Genomic DNA, 25364 nt, shown 5'->3' on the forward strand with positions numbered 1-25364 from the left:
TAACAACCCTGAGGAAGCACTTACACAATTTGGACACCATGACTAAGAAGTTGATTTCTTGAGTGGGCACCTGCCTAACCTCAGAAGGTGGGGGAACCTGAAGCAGGGCTTCAGAAGATGATCACAGTGGTTGAGCAGGTTTGTACGGGAGTTGGCAATACTTATGGTATGCAGGTCTCAAACTGTACAAGTCTTCAAAAATTAACACCAGCACCTTGAATTGTGCCCAGAAACTAGGAGTCAGTGTAGATGCACCAAGACTGGAGTTACTCACTCCTGTCAACATCCCGGCTACAGCATTTTGTACCACCTGAAGTTTCCACACACTTTTCAAGGGCATCCCCATGTAGAATGCATTTTCAACACGTTACAAGGGCATGCGCTGCAGTGGTCAGATCTTTTCTGTTCAGGAAGACTGCAGTACTTCATTCTATTATTCTAATGTACTGTAAAATATTTCATTTTGCTCTTCCAGTGCCATGATCATCACAACTGGCATCCCAGATATTATCTTTACATTTTTCTACTCCTCCCTTCTACCAAGATAGGCAGGTCAGCATTTATAATATGTACCCTATTACATACTATGGGCTCCAGGACCAGGAGAAGAAGATATACACCTCTATTACCATTCAAGGCATGTGTACCTGACCAGGGCAGCACATTATTTAAAACGAGGCCTCTGAATTATATTTCTACATTACATCACAGATTTGAATTCTGAAACAATTCAGAGTTGTTCTAAGTTTAAGGAATCTCTATATTATCACTGTCTGGAGCCCTTGTGTAACAACACTGACCACAGAAGACCAACTGGGCAAAAAGTACTTAGGGTAAAAATAGTCTGTTTGAGATAATTATAGTTTTATTTTGATTTGAGGCTACTATTTGAGCCTACATTTATTTTTATCTAATCTGCAATAAATACAGTTTTTTAAAATATTTGGTAATATTTATGTTTTAATTTTACGTGAAAAATAGAACTATTGGGCCCTCACATTTTGACTTCTTTAATTTAATTTTTAAAATTTAATCCAATCTTTTTTCTTGTATCCTGCCCTTACTGGTAACTCAGGGCAGGTGACAACATGAGTTAAAACAATTATTTCAAAAACAGTAAACCTTATATACATTCTGTTCGCTCCATTCAGTAAAAACTGGGGCGGGGGGGGGGGGGTTCCAGGTCTTCTTGGGAGGCTGGTCTTCCTTCTGTTTCGGCAGTGATGTCAGCATTTTTGTTGTTCTATCTGACTACACGTATATGCCTGGTTGAACAGCTCTGTTTTGCAGACCCTGTGGAACTGGCAACAGTTCCTCAAGATCCTGATTGCTTTTATCACAGTGTTCCACTAGGCTGGGGCCAAGGGTAAAAGGCCCTGGAACTGGTCAAGGCCAGTTTAACCTCTTTTAGGCCAGGATTCCTCAGTAGGTTTTGGTCTGATGACCTCAATGCTCTCTTTTTTTTTGGGGGGGGGTGTATAGGTTAACCTTCTGGTTCTTAATTCCTTTTTTCCATTCCTCCTTTTCATCCATATTTTTTTCATTGTATCATATGTAAGAAGTACAACATTTTAAATATGTTGTACTTCTTACATATGATACAATGAAAACCTGAAGAAGAATGAAAGGATAATATTCCACCCAAGTACAGAAAACACAACAGAATGCTTACTTCCAACAACCAACCTTGTGCCTAGCTTAGCTGAAACAATTAGGAGGGTATGAGTGGTTTATATCCTATACTCTCTGAGTATAAACTATATCCTGCAATCTCAACTGTTCTGGGCTCATGAGGCACCTATCAGTTAAAGAAAAATACAACAAAAAATCCAAACAATAAAAATGTAAAACCATAACAGTAACAGCAAACAATCAGTCAAAGCCTGAAACAAAAATAAAGTCTTATCAGAGAACTTGCTTCTCTGATGGTAAAAAAGTACATGTGTTAGAACATAACATGAAGCAGCAGTTCACATCTCTTTGCATATTAACAATTTTGCTTTTGGAAAATTAAGGCACATTACATTTTTAAAATATGTCACGTAGCACTTTGTTTTTAAGACAGTAAAATTAGGCTTGATAAGAAAATAAACATTGCTTGAACTTCAGTTTTTCAAAAGTTTCAGGGTTTTGTTGAACCAAAGCACTGGTAGGGCTTGGCATCAAAACTTCTGTAAATGTTATATCTCTGGTTCCTTCATAAGTACTTTTGGCTAAAATCTCCAGTTTATTCCAAACACAGAGAAATTAATCAAAATTTAGCAAAGATAACTCATCAATTACATCAGTAAGTACAGAATCAGAACATCAATTACCTATGTTCAATGTTAAGTCTATTCAGAAATTTGCCTCTAAGAAAACACTATTCTAGAGATAAAAATTAATTCTCTACTCATTTGCAGGCTTATGCAGGGAGTAAAAACTGACAATGTCTACTGATACATTCAAGCAATGGTAAACACATAAATTCTATGTTTTGCTAAAAATAATTCTGATGCTTTATTTATAAATATTTAAAACAGAATTGTTAAAATGGATGCACTTATAGTACCCTCCTATTAATTTGTTTGTTTGTTTGTTTATTTCACCTTCCCCAGAGGCTCAGGGCAGTTTACATAATAACATAATAACAATACATGGAACAGTTATAACATTTGAATAACCATACAATAATAATAACTTAAACCACTTAAATGATGTGGTGTTGGTGCCATCTTGTACAACATGTAGAAAGGCAGGAACACCTGAGGATTTAGAACATGATTCAATCGCCGATTGTACATAAAGTATCCAGAATGATTAATTATGACTCACACTCAAAAAGGCAGCAAAAGCTCTCATAGCTGAGAATGCTTAAGAGTACTTTGACTATTCTAATTACCTGCTGAATAGGAATAAATAACTAAATCACATTCTAGGTATCAGTCCATAATCTTCAGTATTGTCTACTCTGACTGGCTCTCTTAAGGTCTCAGGCACAGTAAGGCTTTCACAAATTTTGCAACCTGAGATCCTTTAATCAGAGATGCTAGAGACTGAAAATCATACATGAAAAGCATTTCACTTGTCACTGAATCACAGCCACTCTTGAATATGAACATTAGCCACTGTCTGCTCAGCAACAACTCAGTTATATGTGCCCCAATTACCACAAATTATGGATTTTAAGAAATTTCAGTTAAAAAAACAGAAAAGACCACCAAGTAAAAACACTGCAATAGCATAGAACAGTCAATAATCTGTATTTCCAAAACTCCAGTTCGGAAGATGCAAAGCAAATCCTACTATTATTTAAAGGAAACACTGCTTCAGGTGATATTGATTTGTAGAGGATACCTAGTGAGTCAAGCACACTACTGTTGAAAACTGCACTTTATACTTTTCTACTTTCCTATCTACCACCAATTACTTCCTTTGTATGATACAGATTATAAAGGTCAATATGGTAGCATAAGAATACAAGCTGTACTTCCATGAACAGAATTAGATGAACAACAGCAAGGGTTTCAGTAAGCTGTCTGAAGCTCACAAACTAATGCTGTAATGCGTGGTGCAGAAAGCCACCTTGCCATGGATTTCAAGCAGGCCTGGAGGAACAAAAGCAAGGTATGGGAGGAATTAAACACAGAGATCTGCTAGACTGTGTATTCCTCCTTTCTGGCTATGCCCAGTTCCTGATTTCCAATATTTCTGTTCATATTTCTTCAGTTGTTCAGCTGGTAAGGTCTTTCTGCTGTTGAAGCTCCTTTATTGCTTGTCTTGAGAACTCCTTCAAATCCTGGTTAGTTTTCTGTTGACTTACTTTTGGGCTGAGCTTTCTTTGGTACAGAAGATATCCTTTGAACACCCTATTGTGAAAATGAGGGGAAAATAAATTGTTATGTTTTCTATGTAATGAAGCGAGTTATGGAAATATCTGTAAAACACTCTCCCCTACCCTCTCCCACTGCTTTCTGGTCTACTTATTTTTTAACAAAGCACAGCACATCCAAGAGTGCTCTTGCATAACCAACAAACCTCACAGGTAAAATCCTCCCATCTCATACTACAGCAGAATGCTCTGTTGGCTGTTGTTCAAAATTCTATTCATCCAAAGAACAATTGGGAGATGTTTGGGTGGTTACCCAAGCAATATACCAGCAGCATCTCTTATTTCCAATGAAATTGCCTCCCACCCAGAAGATCACAGCCTCCAGAAAGTTTAATGCTAACCAACAGAAACCAAAATGTTCAGAGGCATAGAGGAAAAGAACTAAGCTTACCTGGATTCCTTGCTGAAGTGCAGATTAGAAGCAGTGCTTGGGATTAGGGAGGCTTGGGAGTTCAGAAATATGCTGCTCACTCATCTGTGTCAGGGTCGATTATGGGGACATTAGTAGACAAATGTCTCAAGCAGGAGACAAACAAAGAGGCTCGACAAAGGAGTTTGAGGCAAAATAGCTGGATTTTGTTTTTGTTTTTTAAATCACTGGAACAATTTCAAAAGCCATCTCCGATCTTGCCATTTTGCATTCTTTTATTACTTTGTTATTATGAACTGGAATTAAATATTTTTAGAACCATCCAACATGAGGCATCAGGATACAGCTAAGGCTGCACTTTGTAAAAAAAAAAAAGTTGTCAAACTCCCTTGTGCTCCAAATATTGAGATCTGGATTCTGCACAATTTTTTTTTTGTTCCGATCCAAATCCAAAGATAATGCAAGAAAAATAAACTGAATCACCGCTTATATTTTAAATCCGTTAATGAATTCCAGGAGTGTCTGCTGTGCTTCACTGTTTGACATTTCACTCAGGCCTAATATGCACGGCCGCTGAAACAGCAGTTGGCGGTCGCATGGAAAATGCAGAGGAGGAAGAAGCGAAGCAAACTGCAAACGCACGGGACGAATGCAATGGCGGCAAAACCCAGAGCAGCTGCTGGCTGCAGCTGATGAGGTGGCGATGCGGAGCAAACAGGAAGGGAGGCGAGCACGGTGCTGACCGAGGCTGGGCAGCCATGGCACGCACAGGAGCAGGTCCCGCAGGCAGAACTGAAGGGCACGGAAGGGGAGAGAGCAAGCATACCCAGAAGCCCTGTACACCACAGACCTCCCCGATTATGCACGCGGCCACCCCGGAGCCACTTCTGGTTGCGCCCTGGTTGCCCGGAAAGTTCCACTTTCTTCCGCATCTCAGTAACACAGCTTTTTCGGCGGCATATGTCGACTCTGTGCCGGGCTGCCGCCTGCGGCGTGCACTATTGGTGATTTTAGCCGCCACCATTCCACCTCGAATGTGGACCTTCCCCTCCGTGCATAACAGGCCTCAGAGATTTATCTTCTATTTGGATTGGATTATTACATGGCCAGCAAGCACCTTACTGATTCTGCATGTCTCTTAAGGGCTCCAATATCCTCAGCTGAACACTACTGAGCAATGCTTACTTTCCTCCTTTCCCACCCGACTTTTAATTCAATCCCAGAAATAATGCTGGCTTAGTATGACACATATACATGGGCAGAGCTCTCAAGACAACAGGATGGAAATGAAACACTAAAGAAACACACAGCCTTCCTAAAAATGCTCCTTCTTGTACTAAAATGGCGATAAATCACAAACAGCTGATCAAATATTGCTTCATTTGTAATAAGGGGACACACAACACAGCACATTCTTACCTAGAGAAGCAAGCAATGCTCCAACTTGCAGCAAGGTGCATTATATAAACACAATACATTCACAACCAAAATGTTATGGGAGATTGTATGATAGGTCCTCAAACTGTAGGCAGGCCAACAACTTACATGATATCCAGTTGGACTTGTTCCTTTTACATTTTGAACAGCAACTCCCCCCATGTCATATTGCAAAATGCTTGTAATCCTTTTCAGCATCAAAATTCACTTATTATATGATCAGAGAGCTACTGTTTGAGAAACACAAGCTGAAAACAAAGGCAATTCAAGGCATTTTGCTGTAATGCCCCACTGAGCACAAAGCGAGCTGAAGAAACAGCCACCGGGCATTCAAGCCTGGCAGCAGAGGGTGCATACTTGAGCCCTGGCTCAAAATCCCACAAGTGGCATGGATACAATTATACAGATCATTGGTTGCCCAAGCAATTAACATGACTAAGAGTAACTCACTATTAGAGATTTCTAAAGAAAGGTTAATTTCAACACATCTAGAAAAACAAACGAATGTTCCCACTATCACCATGATTTCTTTCCTATCTCTCATTTTACAGTGAAATACCTACTAGATTCTGCAATGACCACAAAGAATATACAAGGTACTTTTTACATTGTTTATATCTAGATTGCTTTATCAAGAAAAAAATGTTCTGAATAAATGTTAAGTATAAGCAAAACACTTACTTTTTGGCAAATCTCCAGTACTAGATGCTGAAACTGTCCTGCTCCTATCATGGGATGGAGTACTTTCTTCTCTTCCAGTTCCAGTTGACTCTTCAGACACAGCTGAACCACAAGCCACAGAATCTAAAGCACTAGAGAACACCGAAGCTGAGAATTCAGAAAACTGGGACTCTGGGATTTTATGACGTCCGTTTGGCAATTCACCATTAAATTGTTCATAGGAGCTACTATAACTGTAATCACTTTTCACATTTGGCTCATCAAGATTATATTGCTCAGCATTTGGGCATTCTTCCTCTTCCTCATCTTCATCTTCAAGTTGTTCTTCTAGTAAGAAAGGACCGTTTATAATGTGACCATTTGTTTTCGAGGACTCTATCCAAGTGGTATCTGTAGGGTCCAAGTTGAGAAGTTCCTGCTCAACATCATCATCTTTTTCTGCATTTTCTTTTTCTGTGTCTTCCTTTTCATCCTGATCTTCTGTTTCACCTTAGGTATAATATATATATACATATATTTATATAGCCACATTGAATTATACTGTCATTTATAACGTGTGACTTTAAAGGCACACTCTTTTTGAAATGAATATATGGCATTTAATTTGTTTTATTATTAACAAATATTCACCAGTAAAGTAATGATATAATTCATAGTTCAACAAGCAAAGTTAATCAAAGGCTTATGATGACGGACACAGTCACCTATTCAGCTCTAGCAGAGTATCAGACTGGTAATGAGTATGCTGCTTCTGTACCAGTGGATCCTTCCTCTGTAGGTGTCTCTTTCAATGAAAAGTCTCCACAGTGATTGCACTGCAGTGAGCAATGGTCCACACAAAACTTGTTACTCTGAGCAGGTAAATCATCAAAAGAGTAATTGGACTTTGCTTTTGTGATGTTTGTGTACCATCTCCTCTTATTCAAGCATTTCTAAAACCCATATTTGACTTAGCCAAGATTTCAATTTCCACAATGATTCAAATATTAGCGATGTAAAGTATGGAAACTGAAAAACTCTGCATGGATTTTTAAAACACACCACTTATTTGGGTGTGGAAAACATGCTGTACAATTAGCCTGAAGCACCTATTTTTGCTTGCAATTTCTTTGATGAGGATCACTGAACAAACACAGGCTCAAATGCAGCCCACAAAAGACTAATTACTGGCTTATATTTAACATTAGTCTGCTGAAAGATACAAATCACCTTGACAAAGTAGCAGCCACCATAATTAAATGGAGTAAGAAAGGATAGAGCAATATTAACCTAACGGATATTCAAGGCAAACTGGATTAGTGAAAGAAAAATGAGCAACAAGTAACAGCACAGGCTATAAAAGCAGAAAACAGCAAAATTAGGGATGCAGTTGAAGACAACTGTGAAGACCACGAAGGTTTGGACAGAAATTAAACTCAGCATGACGTAACCAAGATTAAAAATAAATCATCCCTAGATACATATATCTGGCACACTGCAGAATAAGATACCCACCAAGGAGCTGGTTACAATAATAAAATGAAGGCACAGAGGGTAAAATGTTAGAAGCTTCACAGAAGCAAACTCAGTTTGCATATTTGTTGTTGTTGTTGTTGTTATTTAGATTTTTTTACCCACCACTCCCAGCAAGCTGGCAGGTTACAAAAGTAAAAACCACCCAATAAAATATAAAACAATCCCTACATAAGAACCCATTCTTCATCTGATGCCACCATTAACACTCCCCCCATCTTTTTCGAGCCTCCACCCCTATCTGGCACCTCAGGGAATTAAGGTGTATTAGGGGGAGGGCCTAATGTCCTGGTCAATCTGAGGAGGGGACCCTGATCTTAGCTATCACCCAGCCTCAACCTCAGTCTTGCAAGTCCTGCAGAATTGTACAACCTCCATCAAGGCCATTAGCTCATTCCACCAGTTCGGGGCGAGGACCGAAAAGGATCTGGCCCTGGTTAAGGCCAGATGTACTTCTTGTGGGCCAGGGAGCAAATTTAGCATATTCATAGCAAATTCATACCTGCCGAGTACAAGATCATATGGAGGGCTTAGGGAAATAGGCAGTCCCTCAGATATGGGAAGTCCAGCCCACGGATGGCTTTAAGGGTTATTACCAAAACCTTGAACCTAAACCTTGAACTCTGCTGCAGCTGGCGTCGGCGTGTACAAGTCTGTGTGCGTGCGCGCAAAGGCGCATAACAGGTAAAGCGGCGCGGATGCAGCCATTGCCTGCCACCCGCCACCATCGGCTGCTCGCCTATCTCAAGGTGACAGCGGCTAGAAGCGGCAGTGGGCAGCGGCAGGCGATAGCAGCAGATAGCGGAGGAGGAGGAGCCATGACAATGGCCACCTCTACGCGGCCCCGTCTGTTGTGCACTTGCACGATGTGCATGTGCCAGCACACAACAGATGGGGCAGCATAGAGGTGGCCATTGCCATGGCTCCTTCGCCGCCGCCACCTGCCACCTGCTGCCATCGCCTTTCGATTCCACAGTAAAATATTATTTCAAAATGGATTGCGTTAAAGTTAACAATTCTTCATTTACTTTTGAATGTTTAATTTTGATCTAAATAATTAGGTTAATAATTTTGTTACATTTTGGTTTATGATGTGGCCCTCTTTAGGCACTGGGCACACTAATGTAGCCCCCATGTGCCAAAAGGTTGAGGACTCATGAATTGCTTCAGTTAGAAAAATCGTTTACTATGGGGAAAGGGGAGGAGTGGAATTGCTGAGTGAGGGAAAAAGTTAAAACTCAGAACTAGTTTAATGGTTGTTCAGTTTTTAGAAGATTCCTTTACAATAGCAGCATACACTATATGGGGTATCTATGGAAAGAGATTCTCATTTGCACCGAAATAAAACAGCACATACTTACCATCCTCGTTCCCAGGTTCTTCATCTGCTACTTCCTCTAATTCAACCGTTTTTAGTTTGACTTCTGGATGGTATTCATCTTCTTGATCATTGGATGGAACAGTAGAAGTTATGTTTTCTTCTTTTTTTTTCCTTTCTGCTTCTCGTTCCAATTCCTCTATTTCTTGCAGGCGCTTTTCAAGTAGCTCAGCTTGCCTCTTTTGCTTCTTTTTCAGTTTCTTCTTTTTGTTTTTAGATATCTTTCCAACCTAAAAAATGTTAAAAAATTAATATTCCAATCACTGGATGTGAAGGCGATTTTATTTTTTAAAACAAACTCCTGTGAACAAGAAATAATACTATGGAATAGCTCTTCTGTATAATTCTAAAATCAAAAGAATGTAAAAGAAGAAATAGCCTCAAGCTAGAATTATTTTACAAGAACAGCTAAAAGGTTCAGGCTACCAATTCCTCATTTTTACTTGTGTGAAAAGTCTTTCTAATTCTTCAAATTATTTGTTTACCAGCATTTTAGTTCAATATATAGGACAGGATCCTATTCAAATACTACACTATTCTTCCAATGGAAGAAATCATAGGATCTAACACATTATACTGGGTAGGAACAGGCAACGAGGCCAAAATTTACGTTTTTTAAATAAACTACAAGTTACTGGGAGATACAGCTTCATCAAGATACACATTAACTGGAATAAGGGTTGAAAAGGACTTTATTTTTTGAGTTTATGTAATTTTTGATTCTCTCGATTGGGTGAAAAGCAGGATAAAAGTATTTTAAATAAATTAGTTCATTCCATTATTTGTCCCATCAGGAGTGAAAAAGCACTCCTGATGGGACAAATAATTGAATAATATATGACAGGAACTTTTATATCAGGAGAAAAATGAAGTTTTATTTTATACTTCCAGGTTTCTTGTATTTAACTATATCTGACAACTGTGGCTGCAGGCCTTCACACAAGTTTCAGAAATCCCATAAATCACTGACTGAGACTAAAAACAGCACAGGTTAATACAAGAGGCTTACGTTATCATAACATAATTCATTTAATTTTATTCCTACTTGAACGTCTGACCCACATGCCATATGACAAATTACTTATAAAATACTCTCCGGTTCGATAGCAGCTTCTTGTAAAGCTGAGGAGGCCAAATTGTGGCTCTCCAGTTGTCCATGGACTGTAATTCCACTCGCAGGGTCTCATGGGAATTATAGTCCATGGACAGCTGGAAAGTCATGGTTTATCCACCCATGTTGTAAAGCATGGCAACACTGCTGTTCATAGAGTTTTTCCAATAGCCTAATAACAAATAGCATCACAGCCTATATGGCGAGTACTAAGTAGGCTACTGGATGTAGGAACTTAACACAAAAATGTCCGTACACAACAATTCCTCTGCTCTGTGGAAAAATAAACAAAATAAGACTTCTGACTTGAAGGCAATGGAGCTATATGAAATGCCAGCACATAAATTACATGATCTTGCAGGGTTGGTTTCTAATGAAGTTTAAATGTGGTAATATCTTGATCTCTGTACTAAAGCTATTATTGTTGTAGAGCTAATACAAAACTTATGTACAAGTGCTATTTTTAACTGTCACAATGAATTGGCTACTAAAAATAAATTAGTGTATAATTTATCACATAATCCTATATGTATGATCTATTTATAGCTGCACACAAACAAGCCAAAATCTCTTGACTCGCACATAAAATATCAAAACATCAGGATCTTTCCTCAATAGACAGAAAGCTGAATTTTAACGAACGCATGGAACAAAAAAAATGGTTGATCTTACCTATAACAGTTATTTGTCAACCTCTTCTCTGTAGGCACACACTGGGACTATGCTGGCACAGGACAATCATGGACAGAATTTCTTCCTAGCTTTAAGTAACCAAAGGGAGGGTGCTCCTTTTCTACAGAGCTGACATAACAGCATATTACTGCCTAATCTATCATGTGCTCTGGAGGTGACCCCTCCCCCAGTCTTCATATCCTGACTGGCTACCGCAAACTCACAAACTACTAAAGAGGTAAGACAGCTCACAGTGGGATAGGAGGGAAGGAATGTGTGTTTGGCACAGAAGACACTGACAACAGGTAAATGGAATCATATTTTCATCTTCTGTTTTCAGTGCAGCTCCACATTGTTTATCCAGTGAACAGGATTCCTCAAAGAAGGTATTGAGATACTATGATGGCTTCTCCCACATGAACAGCTGGTAGCCCTCCCATAATGGCTTGGTAGTTCAAAAATCCTCAAGCTTAAAGCTGTTGAAGAGTATATTTTGTGGCCTATTGAGTCCAAATGCCAACTCTCCCTATCAGTTGGAGATGAACGTTGAACTTGCCTTTGAGGTGTCTACATTCCCTCAGTGATGAGGAAAGATGTTGTTGAGTGGATGGATAGAAAACTGCAGGAATCCTGTTTTGATCTGGATACTGGTATCTGCCAAACTAGGGCAGTTAGATCAGTAAGGTCCTTTAAGACCAGGAAGGTCACAATGTCTGCGAAGGCTGGGTAAAGAGGATTCTAGATTTTATCCATCAATTTGTTCTCCATTGCAGTGACAACAATGTGCAATGCCTTGGCCATTATCAACATTTGCTCACCATACAGGTGAAGATCCTCAATTGGGGAGAAGTGTGGTGATGGGATGCAAGGAGACAACAAAATAACATCAGGTTCCTGGGAAGATAAGTCATTTCTGATGTCCAGTAGAAGTAGCTATCTTTTCCTTGTGTTTACTCTACTTTGAGTTCTTTACTGCCAGTACTAAGGAACAGCAAGCTGGACCAAAGGAAGTTGAGGCTGATGTCCAGTTATATCAATGTCAAAAATGTGGCCGTAGACACAGTTCTCTTCTGATGAGATTGATGGTTTTCAGTTATCAGAACCTAGCATATCAGTGGGGGGGCCAGAACAAGACTCCCGTGCCAGAACCGATGGGACTGACCAAACCAAAGAGGGTGGTTTAGGCTGATCCAGTCTCTGAACCAATTTGGACAGCTTCCTCCAAAGAGCTCCCCTAAGAGATAACTCTCTTCAGAACATACTTTCAAAGTAAAGGCCTGGCAGACCTTGCACATGGCCACATTATGAGATTCCCCCAAGCTCATGAGTAATGTTCGTCACTATAGGTTATTTTTGTTTCATACCAAATGCATTTTTAAAAGAATGTCTTGGTAAACATCATAGGCCCATAATGAAAGCTCCACAGCAGGGAGAGACCACTGAGCAGAGGCTCAAAGGGAGAGGGGAGTAGGTCAGCAAAAGCTGCCTCACCATGCTGGTAAAGAAAAGTTTGGGCGATCGAGCCCCAAGAGCTCAGTAATCTGCATGGAATGGAGGTCTTGCAGTGAAATACCTGGAACACAAGCAAAATCACAACAACTTGAATGAAGAACGGAAACTACTAAATGGAGCATAAGCTAGAAAGATCCTATCCATTTGGTGGCAGAAAAGGAACTAGAGGGGCACTCTCCTCCAGAGCACATGACAGTTTAGATCAGAAAATGCTGTTGCATCAGCTTGGAAGGGGAGGAACACCCTCCCATTTTGGTTCCTTAAAGCTAGGAAAGAATTCTGTCTGTGGCCGGCCAGCACAGGCACAGTACCAATGCCTTGGCCATTATCAACAACTGCTCACCATACATTGAAGATGAAAGATGGAGAGCCTTTCCAATTGTTAGAAAAACTGAATATTTTAATAGTTCTCAACCTAGGCATCTAACAAGAAACATCTTTCACAAGGAACAAAGAACAAGTCAAGGCATGACTCCGGTAAAACAGGGAGGCAGGGGGAGTTTGCATTTCACGTATTTCAAGAGTTCCTTAGAGTGAGGAAACAGGAAATTCTAGGATCAACCAGGAATATGTTTATGCTTGATAAATTATATTTAATAACTTTACTAGAATTGGTAAAAAATCTGGAGGGAAAAAATAACACACAATTTAAGTCAAAATATCGTACTTAAGTACTAAACCTGCAGTTTGATAAGACTATGTAATCTAAAATGTTATAAATTTAAATTGCAATCAACCAATGACAACAAGTGCACCCAATAAAAAACAGCAAAATAATACTCACAGGTTTTTGTTGCGGGGCAGTACTCACTGGAGGAGAAAAAAACACATCTGGTGTCAAATCCAGATTGAAGTGACTGTACAGTCTATACAATTAGAAATATATAAAAGGAAATCTGCTAATACAAAGGCAGGTGATCAAAGCTCTCCCTATTTTGCCCAGTCTCCCTCAGTGTAAACAGTCCACTTCAGGAAGAAGACTATAAGAGCTACAGAATTGATTAGAGGAAGAAATGACTGTTCCTACTGACTCTGGAAGGAGCTGGGAGAATAAGTGTCAAACACACCTTGAGCATGTTGAAGCCTCACAACAGCTCTTTGTACAAATGTAGAGAAGACTGGGAAGCCTTCAAATGGTTTTCTTGAGTTTTAACATGCCACTTTGCTAGCTTTGGTCTGTTACCTCCCTCCATTTTGGACGTGTGATTCTGAGTCATATACCATACTCTAGCCTAGTTTTGTGCTATTTGCAGAATAACAAGAGGTACAGGGGCTGACAGCAGCAGGATGTCCAGCCTGCAAGGCATGCCACAAATTCACAGACATAATGGTAAATGGCCAGCATGTGAGGCAAGCCACAAATTCATGGAAGTCCCCAGAGCGACTGACTCTACCATAGACTAGAAGCTCTTATGACTATTTTTCAACATATTTCAGTTCAGTTTATACATTCCTGGGCACATTCTTAATAAAGAAAAAGATTCCAAGGACTTTGGCTTTTGATTAAGTACTACGTTGTGTTTTTTTTTTCATTCTCCTCCTCCTTGATATTATTCTGACTCCAGAAATATATTTTATTCCATTCACATAAACTACCAGTTATTCTAATTGATCCACATCTCAGGTTTCTTTACACTCTTGCTATGGTGCCCAGTATCTTTGAAATAAATCAATATAACAGAGTGTTGACATATAAGAACAAATTTGGATGCATTTCTCCCTGACTCTCCTTAGTGCAAATTGTGGTCCAGTTTGGGAGGTTTGTTCAGTCACACAGAACATGTGTCTTAACATACAAGTGACTAGGCCACACGGGGGGGGGGGGGAACCATGCAAATAATGCAAACATGCAAATTTTATGTAAACTTTCCAGTTAACACACATATGGTAAAAAGCCATCCATCTCCTCGATCACCCACTACTGGGGTGGTGGTGGAAAGTGTCGTCAAGTCACAGCTGACTTACAGCAACCCTGTAGAGTTTTTAAGGCAAGAGATGTTCCAAGGTGGTTTGCCTTTGTCTGCTTCTACATTACAACCCTGGCATTCCTTGGTGGTCTCCCATCCAAATTCTAGCCAGGGCTAACCCAGTCTAGTTCCTGAGATCTAACGAGTTTGGGCTAGCTTGAGATATCCAGATCATGGCTCATTTTTGTTAGTTACATTTTATAAGATACCGATGATATGAAATCTAATGCTAGCAAAGGCTAATATAAAGAAAAGTGGAAAGGAGAAGACTTTTAAGCCAACGCCAATGATAAAGAATTACATTATTAAAGCATTCACCATACAAATCAGTTAGAACTCACTACTGGTGACCTTAGTAGTGTAGCTGTGCAACGAAGGCACATTTGAGGGAAGCATGCAAATGCCATTGCACTTGGAATTTTTTGAGGGTAGGGTGAGGTAGAAGATGGCATCAGGGTGGCCTCTCTGATACTGTCCCCACAGAAGGCAGGCTTCAAACCACGGTTATGTGGGTAAGTAAGCAAGCATTAGTACAGTAGTTCAGTTGCTCCTGTCACTGCTGTTGTACCATGTGAACTACGAAAACCAGCTGCTAATGTTGCTTACCCACTTCCTTTTTCAGGCTTAGGGATTAGGCAATCCCAGCTCATGGCTCCTAGAGCAACGAACTCCAGTTATTTCCCTCCTCTGCTTCTCAAAGCAGGGACAGAAGAAATCTTATTGAGGCTGCTATTGCCAAAGCAGTATGACTGCATATACCTATCTCTGAAGAATGTCCCAATCTGCACAGGTTGGATAATGCACTTTCAGTGTGCTTTTGCAGCTGGATTTTCATGTGCAGAACAAGAAAATCTGCTTCTAAAGGGCATTGAAAGCACATTATCCGATGTCTGCAGAGGTCTACCCCTTTCTACTCTGGGGATCGCTGGAAGGTAACAACAGCTGCTTGTTACCAGTGAAGCTGAGTAGTAAAGCTGTACACACCCCTCACTATGGCAAAACTGCTGCCCACTTGTTCACCAAGGGCTTTTCTGAACAAGATTTCCTGTCCTGTGCTTTCTTAGCTGTTTATCTGATAGCAGAATCACATCAAACTTCTGCACATTTTCTCTTCATCAGCAGTTTTTCAGTTGTCATTTGAAGTTTTTTCCTATAGGTTTGTCTCAATTCAATTGGGGTTTCAGAGACAAGGTGCTATCATCACCAGTAATGGGTCGGCCCCACCCATTTTTTCCCTTTCCTTTCCTTTTTAATGCACATGCACGCTATTGGTATATCAATTCAATGCTAAAAGGGGGGAAAGTATACGAGAATCACCATATGGTCCCTAGGGACACATGTTCTGCACTCTAAGGTTCACCCCAAGATTAGGACGTTTGGGGCTGTAATATAGTTTCTAAAAGTTTTTTTGTTTCAAGATTGCGGGCAAATTGAGAGCAGTCAACTGCTCACCCATACATGACCTAAATGTTGTCACATAAACATCTCTATCAGGCCGAAACAATGAAGCAGATCAGCAGAGACTGTCCCCACCAGAATCAAAAGTGATACTAAATATTCCCCAAATCCCATGAAATATTAAATTCCCATGAAAAATAAACACATTAGAGGGGGACAATGCTGGATATCAAGGCACATGCATGTCTTACAGAGAGAGATTGCCATCAGAGTGTGTTTTTTAAAAAATCAAAGACTTGCCTATGGAAGGAAAAAGATTCCATTTGGGAGGAGGGGAGTGAGGTTGTATCTACAGAGCCAAGAATGAAGATTGAATGGCCAGAAAGAGCAATGAGAGCTCCTGTGCCTTCAGGAAGTACAGGGAAGAAAATGGTTATTACAAAAAAAAAAATTCAGGGCAGAAAAAGAATATTGTAAGTACATGGGAAGAGCACTGATTATTCCTGTGCCTTGTTATATAGATATATCAATTTCAGACATATGTTTAAAAAGAATTAACAGAAATTATCAATACATAGTGACAAAAGAGCCTTATTACTGAGGCAGGGGGAAATGCCACAGGCCAGGGATCTCCCATAATCATGAGTCAGTCAGCAGAAAGTGGGCAGAAAGTGTGAGGAACCAACAAAAGAGCAGGAAATATTACATATGTGAACGAACACGATTCAGAAATGCTTCTTTAAAAAAAGTCTGGAGTAAAAGTGCTCCCAAAAGAAGCAGGGAGGGGGAAACAGGGGGAAATGTGTGACAAAAACTAATATCTGAAGAGAATGCGTGGAAGCCAATGAATAAGCCAAAGCAGCTTGGGGTCAGAACAGATGCAATAACACCATGCGAAAATGCCTCAGAGGACAAGATGCAGAGCAGCAAGAGCAGACAGAAACAGCTGCACTACTGCTAGCTCATTCACCTCACAGGGCACTGGAGGTTCACACCTGACCTCTGAGGGCTGGGCACAGAAAGAGGAAATTTGTCTCTCTCCTCTCGGATCTTTGAATCTGCACACACAGTGGCAAATGGATTCTCCTCTTCCTCCTTCTGCCACAAAGCAGAGAGAGAAAGCAGTATCTATAGCTCACCACTGATGGATGCAGAGTGGCAGGTCAGAAATTGGCAGTGGGCCCAGCCAGTGGTGGGCTCTTCTGGTGTCCCGAGGCCCCCAGCAGCTGCCCAACATCCTGATAATGGCATGAAGAGAAAATATTACATTAAGCAGGAGGAGTTCATGTGCTTCATAGCCTGAGGGGAATGAAATGGCCACAGAGGTTTGCCTCAAACTGAGAAAGAAATTTCTGCTATACAAAATTATACTCAATAATCTTCTGTATACTACACTGAAGAAAGAAAGAAAACACAGTATACTTAGTTAAGTTCAAGGGAAATTTCAATAAAAATGTAATTTTACGTATAGCAAAAGATTTAATAAATTGGTTCCAATGATGCAGAGGATGGATTCTGCCCCTATCATTCTACCTGACTGAGCAAAGTTTGAAGCCTTCCTCCAGCCTAAAGAGCCTTAAAGTGGCTCTTCCATTGGGGGAAGAGTCCAATCAAGTGGGAGAAGTCTCCTTAGGCTAGAGAAAGAATCCACAGAGGATAGCTGGATTCCATTCAATGGAAGTTCAAGACCCAATCTGTTACTTAGCCACATGTGATGCTATAAGCACAATGTTATACGTACCTGCACAAAATTAGGTGTGAATGAGAAAATGGACTACTAGGACAGGAGTGCCCTCACACATAAAGAACTGGATGAAAGAAGAGTCTAACCATAGCATCACTATGTTACAGTGAGAACCCCCAAACCATTAGAATTTAAAACTGAAAAAAGTCAGGACAATTGTTGAAGATAATGCCAGCAGTTGTGAATGTAACACAAGGGCAGGAAGTGAGTGTGACTAAAATCTAGTTTGGCTCCTGAAAGGGAAGAAGTATGTGGAGAAGAGAAACACAGATTTCAGATTGCTTTCTTATGATAAAATAAATACTACTAATACATTATTAATATGTCAATATTTTACACATTCAAATTGGCCATGCTGAAATGCATAACTGCCATTAGCTAAAATTATAGCTAGTACTGTAATCTTGTTGCACTTAGTGAATGTTTAAATTGCAACCATACCTGCAGAGCCAGAAGGAGGAGGAGCACCAGCCTTTTGCCACTCTGTAGCTTCTGCAGCCATTCGGCGCACATAGGTGTCATCCACACACATCAAAATGTTTTCTGGTTTGATGTCTGTATGGATGATTTTGCACTTGCTGTGGAGATAGTCTAAACCTTGCAACACCTAATTACAAAAATAATAACAAGAACGTCATCAGAACTGAAATCTCATGTTATTCTTTTACTAGTTTTAAGATCTTAAAATATCACTCAAAAGCCAATTAATAGAGATCAATTCCCCTCGATGGCTGTTTAAAACAAAACAAAACAGAATGCCTTCTGTTTCAAAAGTTTGAAGAATGTTGCACCCCACACACTATTTATTTATTTTAAAATCTACTCTGCATTTTAACGGAATAGTCCTAAGGAGTGGAACAACATGTAAAGCAATTAACAAGTGCTATCTCAGAAACTTTAACAGTAATTCGAATCTCACACATATACACACACACATTCTAAAGATTTTAATCAAACCAAAAACACAATCTTAAAATATATTTGCTTGATTATAAGGGCCAAACCAGCAATGTTTAATCGCCTACTGGTTTGGCTTGCATTCTGTTTATAAGTAGCAAACATCAAAGCCAAACCTTTCAGCTTAGTGGCATGGGGACAGATTTCACACACAAAAAAATGACTGAATACCTATTACTAATATAATATATACAATAATTATATTGTTTTGTTGTAGCTACCTGCAACTGAGTTTGTTATTACCACTAGTAGCGATTTAAAAGGAACATTCTTGAAAGAAAAAACAGTCTTTGACATTTTGACAAGAGACATGCTACTTAGTCATCTTTGTTTCTTTTATGGCAGCACCATGGTGTCTGTCAATGGTTGGGCTCTTCCAGATCTGTAAAGTTTGTGCATTTGCAAGCTTATATTAACTCACAGGAGTTATAGTCATAACTACGCCCTAGTTTGCAGAAAACTTTATTTTAAAACTTCCCCATTACCAATGAAGATGCAATCCAGTGTTTGCTGCTACGTACAACTCCTGGCACACATTGCCAAGCTAAAATTGTCCTGAGGGAATAAATTAACACATGAGACTTCTATCACTGTGTTGTGAGAATTGTACATTTGATATCTGACTGCCTAAGTGAAAAAAGGAGGCAAGCAATGAGTTAATAATTTGCTCAACAAGAGGTCATTAAATAACCTGACCATAATCCTGGTGAGTAGAATACATGCCTTTTCCTCCAATGATTGAGAAGAGTTCATTCACAAATTGTGCAAGTGTCAAAGTAGCTACGAGCTACAACATAAAAATTACACGTGTAACTTAAGTGTACCAAGGCACAACTGTACTCTGACCCCAAAGCATATTATTCAGTAAGATGTTAAGAGTCAAACCAAGGAGACCCACTGCAGGAGCTCAACTTGAATATAAACAAATAAGAACACGAACTCTGTTGGATCAGATCCACGGTCAATTTAGTCCATCATCCTGTCTCACCCAGTAACCAACCAGTTCCTCCAAAGAGCTAAACCAGGCATAGAAGCCAAGGCCTTCACCTGATGTTGCCTCCTAGCAGTGGTATTCAAAGGTTTACTGAGTCTGAATGTGGAAGTTCTCTTCAGTCACCGTGGCTAGTAGCCATTGATGGACCTGTCTAATCTCTCTTAGCAGTTGTGTGCTTGTGACATCACAGCAGTATATTGCACATTCAGCTGACAATCACGTTAAAGCAACAAGAGGGTACCAGTCTGAGTGGAGAAACACTGGCTGCTGGGGGAATGCCTACTAATATATTGCTGTTTGTTAATGCAAAATAACCCTCACTGAGTTTTATTTCTCTCTGTGACAGAAGATCGGAGATCCTTTTTGTGAATAATTCTCATGCTTATAGGAGAAAGGACTACGAACAGAAGAATGAGTGTAAAGATCTGGATGAGAAAGAATGAAAGTAGCAAGAGGAATGAGATTAAGACGACAAATTGTGGAGTTAGCTAAAGAAATAAGAGATACCACTTCAGAGCCAGTACCTGGAGAAAGAGCAAAAATAGGAAGCAAGAGAATATGGTATGTTGAAAGAAGTAGGAGGGATATTGGGAACAAAGAAGTTAATGGTTATGTTTTTTAGTCACAGCCTTTCATTCACCCTTTAGAAAAGACTTTGGACAAGGCATGGAGAAGACTACCACAAGACAGAGTGCTGCAATGAAACAGCATGCTAATCCATGGATATATCAGAGATATCATGGCACCCCACAGGCTCTATTTGTGCAGCTCTATAATTGTATATTCTTAGTCTTTTAGAATAGCATTGCAGCTCAGAGGCTGCACAGCTTTCCTGGTTCACACAGAATCCTAGACAATTCAGACTGGGACAGAAAGATAGTTTTAGATAGTTTAGAAAAGCATATTCAAACTAAACTGAGGGAACTTGCTTCTCTTTTTGACTGGAGAGAATTTTTTTCTTACTATTTTCTTCTTGCTCCACCTTTCAGGATTAAGTATTTTTGTACCATACAAAAAAGATCAATAAAGAGTGTACTTATAAGAGACCAGGGGCCAAGCCTATTGCATTTAGGAATACAAAGGGTGCTAGATTAGGGGGGTGGAGTGGAAGAACTCTGAGAATGCCCCCCCTCCGCCCAGGACCCGGAAAGGCTGCAGGCAGTTATTATGGGACTCACATGCCAGGGGCAGATCTCACGCAGCAGGGATCTGCAGCCTCCAAGCCTCAGAGGGATGTGGAAGGAGGAGGGGGTGGTCAGGGGTGGGGGATGGAAAGCGACTGGCTGGCTGCTGGACAGACAGACAAGCTGGTTGGAGGAGGAGGCACTCAGGGGTGGGACAGCCAGCCTGAATGGGTGTTAAGCACTGAGTGGCACTTAAGCCATGAAACAGACTCCTCCTTCAAGGCCTTACCAGAAATATATAGTAGAACAAATTATATCAAGAATGGACACACAAGCACCATGAAATACAAATTAAGTTTACAACAATATTCTTCCAACAGACTAGAATGTTATCAATATTTTATAAATGTACATCTTTATACCTATCTGTCAGACAGATATTCCTTCTGCAACAATTTTTCAGAAATGATGTATCTTGGAAAGATATTAGCAAAGATAAGGGGAAATGGCTTTAAAAACTAGTGCAAATGGGTTTTTTTTATGGGGTATGATCATATAATCCACCTTGAGTTCCAGGAGAAAGGTGGACTATAAATTTAATAATAATAGTAATATACCCTGCCCTTCCTGATAGCTCAGGTCAGAAAACAACATAAGTTAAACCATACAATATTTAAAAACCAGTAAGTCATTTAAAACATTATTTACATTGTTTCAGCCCCCTTCAGTACACTTGTAGGAGAGATGAGGCAGATTTACTTCAAAAGTGACGTCAGCACTTTTGTTGTTCTGTCTGGCCTCAATCATAAACCTGGTGGAACTGCCCTGTCTTTCAGGGCTTGTGGGACTGGTCAAAGTCCCACATGGCCCTGATCACTTTTGGCAAAGCATTCCACCAGGCTGGCGCCAAGGACAAAAAGGCCCTGGCCCTGGTCAAGGCCAATCTCTTTTGGGACAGGGATCCTCAGCAGGTTTTGGTCTGACAGCCTCAATACTCTTTGGAGGACACTGTGGAAGAAGCAGTTCCACAGATGCGCCAGTCCCAGACCATTTAGGACCATACAAGATCAACCACTGGTCTGATCCAGCAGGGGTCCTCTTATGCTATTATATTACTTATAAACTGGGCCAAAGACAGCATCTGAAATGTTAAATCAAAGTATGTAATACTGGATCAATTGAGACACACTGGAAATTTCATGCTGGGCATTTAATTCTAATTTTCATGCAGATGTGTATTCATCAGTTTACAGCAATTACAGTGTCTTTCCAAGACTATATGGCAGTGGTGGAAATCATTAAATCTTCCCTTCTACAACCTGTGGTCCCAATCCAAAGAATGACACCCCACACCAAGAATTAACTTTTCAAAATCACTGGGAGCTCTGGACCAATAACTCCAAGCAGACAATAGTCCCCAAGATTATGAACCCTAGAAACAATTACACACTCCACTTCTGCCTACAGAACCTCCCTACAGGAATTAATTTTAAAATGATTAGCCAGAGCTGGGGGCAGGAGGGAATTAGACTCTGCCCAGTGAAATTTCATATATGACCAAGATATTCTTGTACAAAGGATGAAGGACTCTTTTGTCATAGTATATTTCAAAGTAAATGGTTGAGCTTCAGCGGCTGACTCCTTGTGAGATGCAGGATATGATTTCCTGCTGTTTAGTATTGATAATTCTCTATGCAAGATGCACAAATGTCATTAAAGCATTACACTAACTGTTCAGGCACATGATTCAAGCACTGTCACAACAAGGTGATAAGAATAAATAACTGGAAGCATTGCATGAAGATTCAGACTAAACCAGGACTTCTGAAAAGACTGTTACATGGATCTGAACTAGGAAGTTGTGATCAACATCAACAGTACTAACACATTTAAGGAACAAAGCATTAAATATGAGCATATCTTACCTGTCTGATTATACTTTTTACACAGTGGATAGGCAGACCCTGGTAGTTGGACTTGATTATCCATTTTAAAAGATGATGTCCAAGTACTTCAAAAACCATACAAACATCTGATATTTGATTAAGGATAACTTGGCAAATCTTTTTGCTTAATTGCTTTAGAAACTGCTACTGTAATTAATCCAGGCAGATCAAATGAAACATTATACAAATACTACTATTGTAATGGAGAAATATGTATGCAACAGTTAATGCAGAAGTAATATTAACTGAGGTTCAGAGACCAAGCCTGCGATTCTGTATTCCCAGTTTCCCCAGTTCTCATTATATAGTTTTGGTATTCCACACCTAACCATCAGTAACCTGAAAATATCCTCACACAGATGAAGGAAGAGAAGCTTACAAAGTGTAATTTTAAACAGTGTTACTTCAGTTTAAGCCCGCTGAAATCAATAAACTGAGGTAAGTATTGATAAGATTGCACTGCTAGTCCTGAAAAAGGCCTTATCAAAATTGGAAATTCCAACTGGTAGATTAGAAATAAGCATATACAACCTATGGATTCCAATAAGATACAAAACAAAAAGAAATAGAAATATATTCTTGGGAATATTTTTTCATACTTTAGTTAAGAAATGTTTAGCACCTTTCTCCAAAAAAGCAGGCTGCAATGATTTTTAAAATGCACCACAATAAAACAAAATCTACATATAAGACAGTTAAAACAACTTCAGGTAACCAGGAAGCCTTCATAAACAAGAAGCCTATCTAAATAATTCCATCTTATACTGACATCAATCAAAAAACAAATAATGTGGAGGTCTTCCAGATCTGCACTGTATAGGAGCCACAGCAGAAGAGGGGGGGAGTTCTGCGGTGTCCCAATCTAATCTGTCTATATAATGACCCTCTTAAGTACACCTTAGTCTGAAGAGCTAAACTGTTACACAGGTTGAAATTATGCAGATGATTATTACAAAAGACATGTTCTATTAAAAGACTAAGCAAATCTTTCCAGACAACATCATAAAGTTACACTTGGACCTGTAAGCACTTGTGCCTCTCTAGAATGCATGCCATCCCAGCCTACTACAACATACCACTATGACTATCCAAACTGTCTTTCAGTACCTACTTTCTTTATTGCAGCACATTACACCAGTTTAGAATTAAACTCTACTTCCAAAAGGTTGGTATATCTTTTAAATCCAAGGTATTAAGGAACCTGGGGAGAGGAAAAGATACGTATGCCATTCATGCCAGAAATTTTGAAGTCATCAATTAACTGAACAACCATATCTTTATTTGGATCACTGGGGTCACTTTCACGAACCTAAAAAAAATACACACAAAAAAACCCTTTATTTTTAAATAGACTCAAAGCAACATCATTACTAGAAAATAATTTTAATAATTTATTTTTAGGTTATTTAGGAGCTGAGAAAATAAAATGTCTTGCAGTTGTCATTTTTGCTACCTTCTGCTTTACAAAATGCTATAAGGTCAGTTAATTACTAAACTCTAGATCTGTATAACAGTTCATTCACTGTCAGGGTCATTAAGCATAAAATGTGGTTATAATACTTACACATTTAAGCAACTTTATTTCATCCAAGGCTGTCTCTGTATAATGCTGAGCACTTTTTACAACTTTCATTGCAACAAATCTTTTTCCCCTTTAAAAACAAATGAGCAAGTGAACAACATAACAGAGCGAATGCATTTTAAAATTCTAAACCTGTTGTAGGAGGAAATGTTTTCTCTTTATAGCATTAATGTAATAAAATGTTTTTTCTGTTCCCAAAATGCAAAGTGAAAACTAATTCTGGCAATTATTTCAACAATATTTATTCACTGACTGAATGACATCTCTTCAGGAATCAAGATCCAAAGTTTTTGAAGAATAATAGAAATATATACTATGCTTGTCCTTTTACAAGACACTCTCTTGACAAGTATCAGGCATGCAGTTGCCATGGCACATAGAGATTTCTTTGTGGCACCTAGTATTTTCCGCAGTGATATTATTGTAGTACCTTTTAGCAATTTTCAGTGAAAGTGCAATGGCTTGGAGCCAAGCTGTTCTTCTGCTTATGAGAAAGGCAGGAAAAGATCCCCTTTCTAATTCAAAAGACTATGTTCTTGATCATGGGACCCGCATGGACAAAAGCCATGTGGAATATGAGCTCCAATAAAGAGAGGAGTTAGCGACGACAGAGCCCAAAAGTTGACTGTTCAAAAGCTTCACATAAGAACGTCTTCTTATTGCTTGTTGGTATGTAAACTTAATTTTATACCATTTGCTATTGGTGGAGGAAATTATTTCCTCCATACTGGCTTTAATATTAATATCTTCTATACTGGTTTTAATATTTAATCAAATAGAGCTTTTTAAAACAGTAATGGAATCCCGAGAAACTGGAAGAAGTTAGGCTAGGTTTAGAAGTTAGCTTTCTATTGGGGTTATGACTACCAAGCTTACCCTATATTACTCATATATTAAAATATTTTTGTTTTATAAAATTCCAAGGAACTGTGAAGAGGTCAAGCTTCAGTTTATTATAGTAATAATGATACATTATTATTTTTATTATAATACAAAACCCCAAAAGCTGAAAAATGACACCTAATAGTTTGGGCTGGCTCCATAAGCCCAAGAAAATGTATCAAAGCACATTAATTTTCTCATAAACTCAAAAAATTTGCAGATTCAA

General features: G+C 39.3%; 1 protein-coding gene across 15 annotated transcripts in view; it reads right to left on the bottom strand.

Annotated features, from left to right (window-relative positions):
- Window positions 1-25364, bottom strand: part of SRPK2 (SRSF protein kinase 2) — a 164335-nt gene that overhangs the window by 19280 nt on the left and 119691 nt on the right. For 12 of the 15 annotated variants that reach the window (XM_077338128.1, XM_077338125.1, XM_077338124.1 and 9 more), the window contains 8 exons: window positions 24239-24326; window positions 23896-23983; window positions 22654-22760; window positions 18095-18260; window positions 17049-17147; window positions 13329-13354; window positions 9233-9479; window positions 6360-6848 (listed from right to left, as the gene is read on the bottom strand). In XM_077338128.1, the coding sequence (XP_077194243.1) occupies window positions 6360-6848; window positions 9233-9479; window positions 13329-13354; window positions 17049-17147; window positions 18095-18260; window positions 22654-22760; window positions 23896-23983; window positions 24239-24326 (1310 nt within the window). The remainder of the gene's footprint in view (window positions 1-6359; window positions 6849-9232; window positions 9480-13328; window positions 13355-17048; window positions 17148-18094; window positions 18261-22653; window positions 22761-23895; window positions 23984-24238; window positions 24327-25364) is intronic. The other 3 variants (XM_077338130.1, XM_077338129.1, XM_077338126.1) reach the window with 1 other exon arrangement.

Source organism: Paroedura picta, chromosome 5, assembly GCF_049243985.1.
Source record: "Paroedura picta isolate Pp20150507F chromosome 5, Ppicta_v3.0, whole genome shotgun sequence".
NCBI classification, from domain to species: Eukaryota; Metazoa; Chordata; class Lepidosauria; order Squamata; family Gekkonidae; genus Paroedura; species Paroedura picta.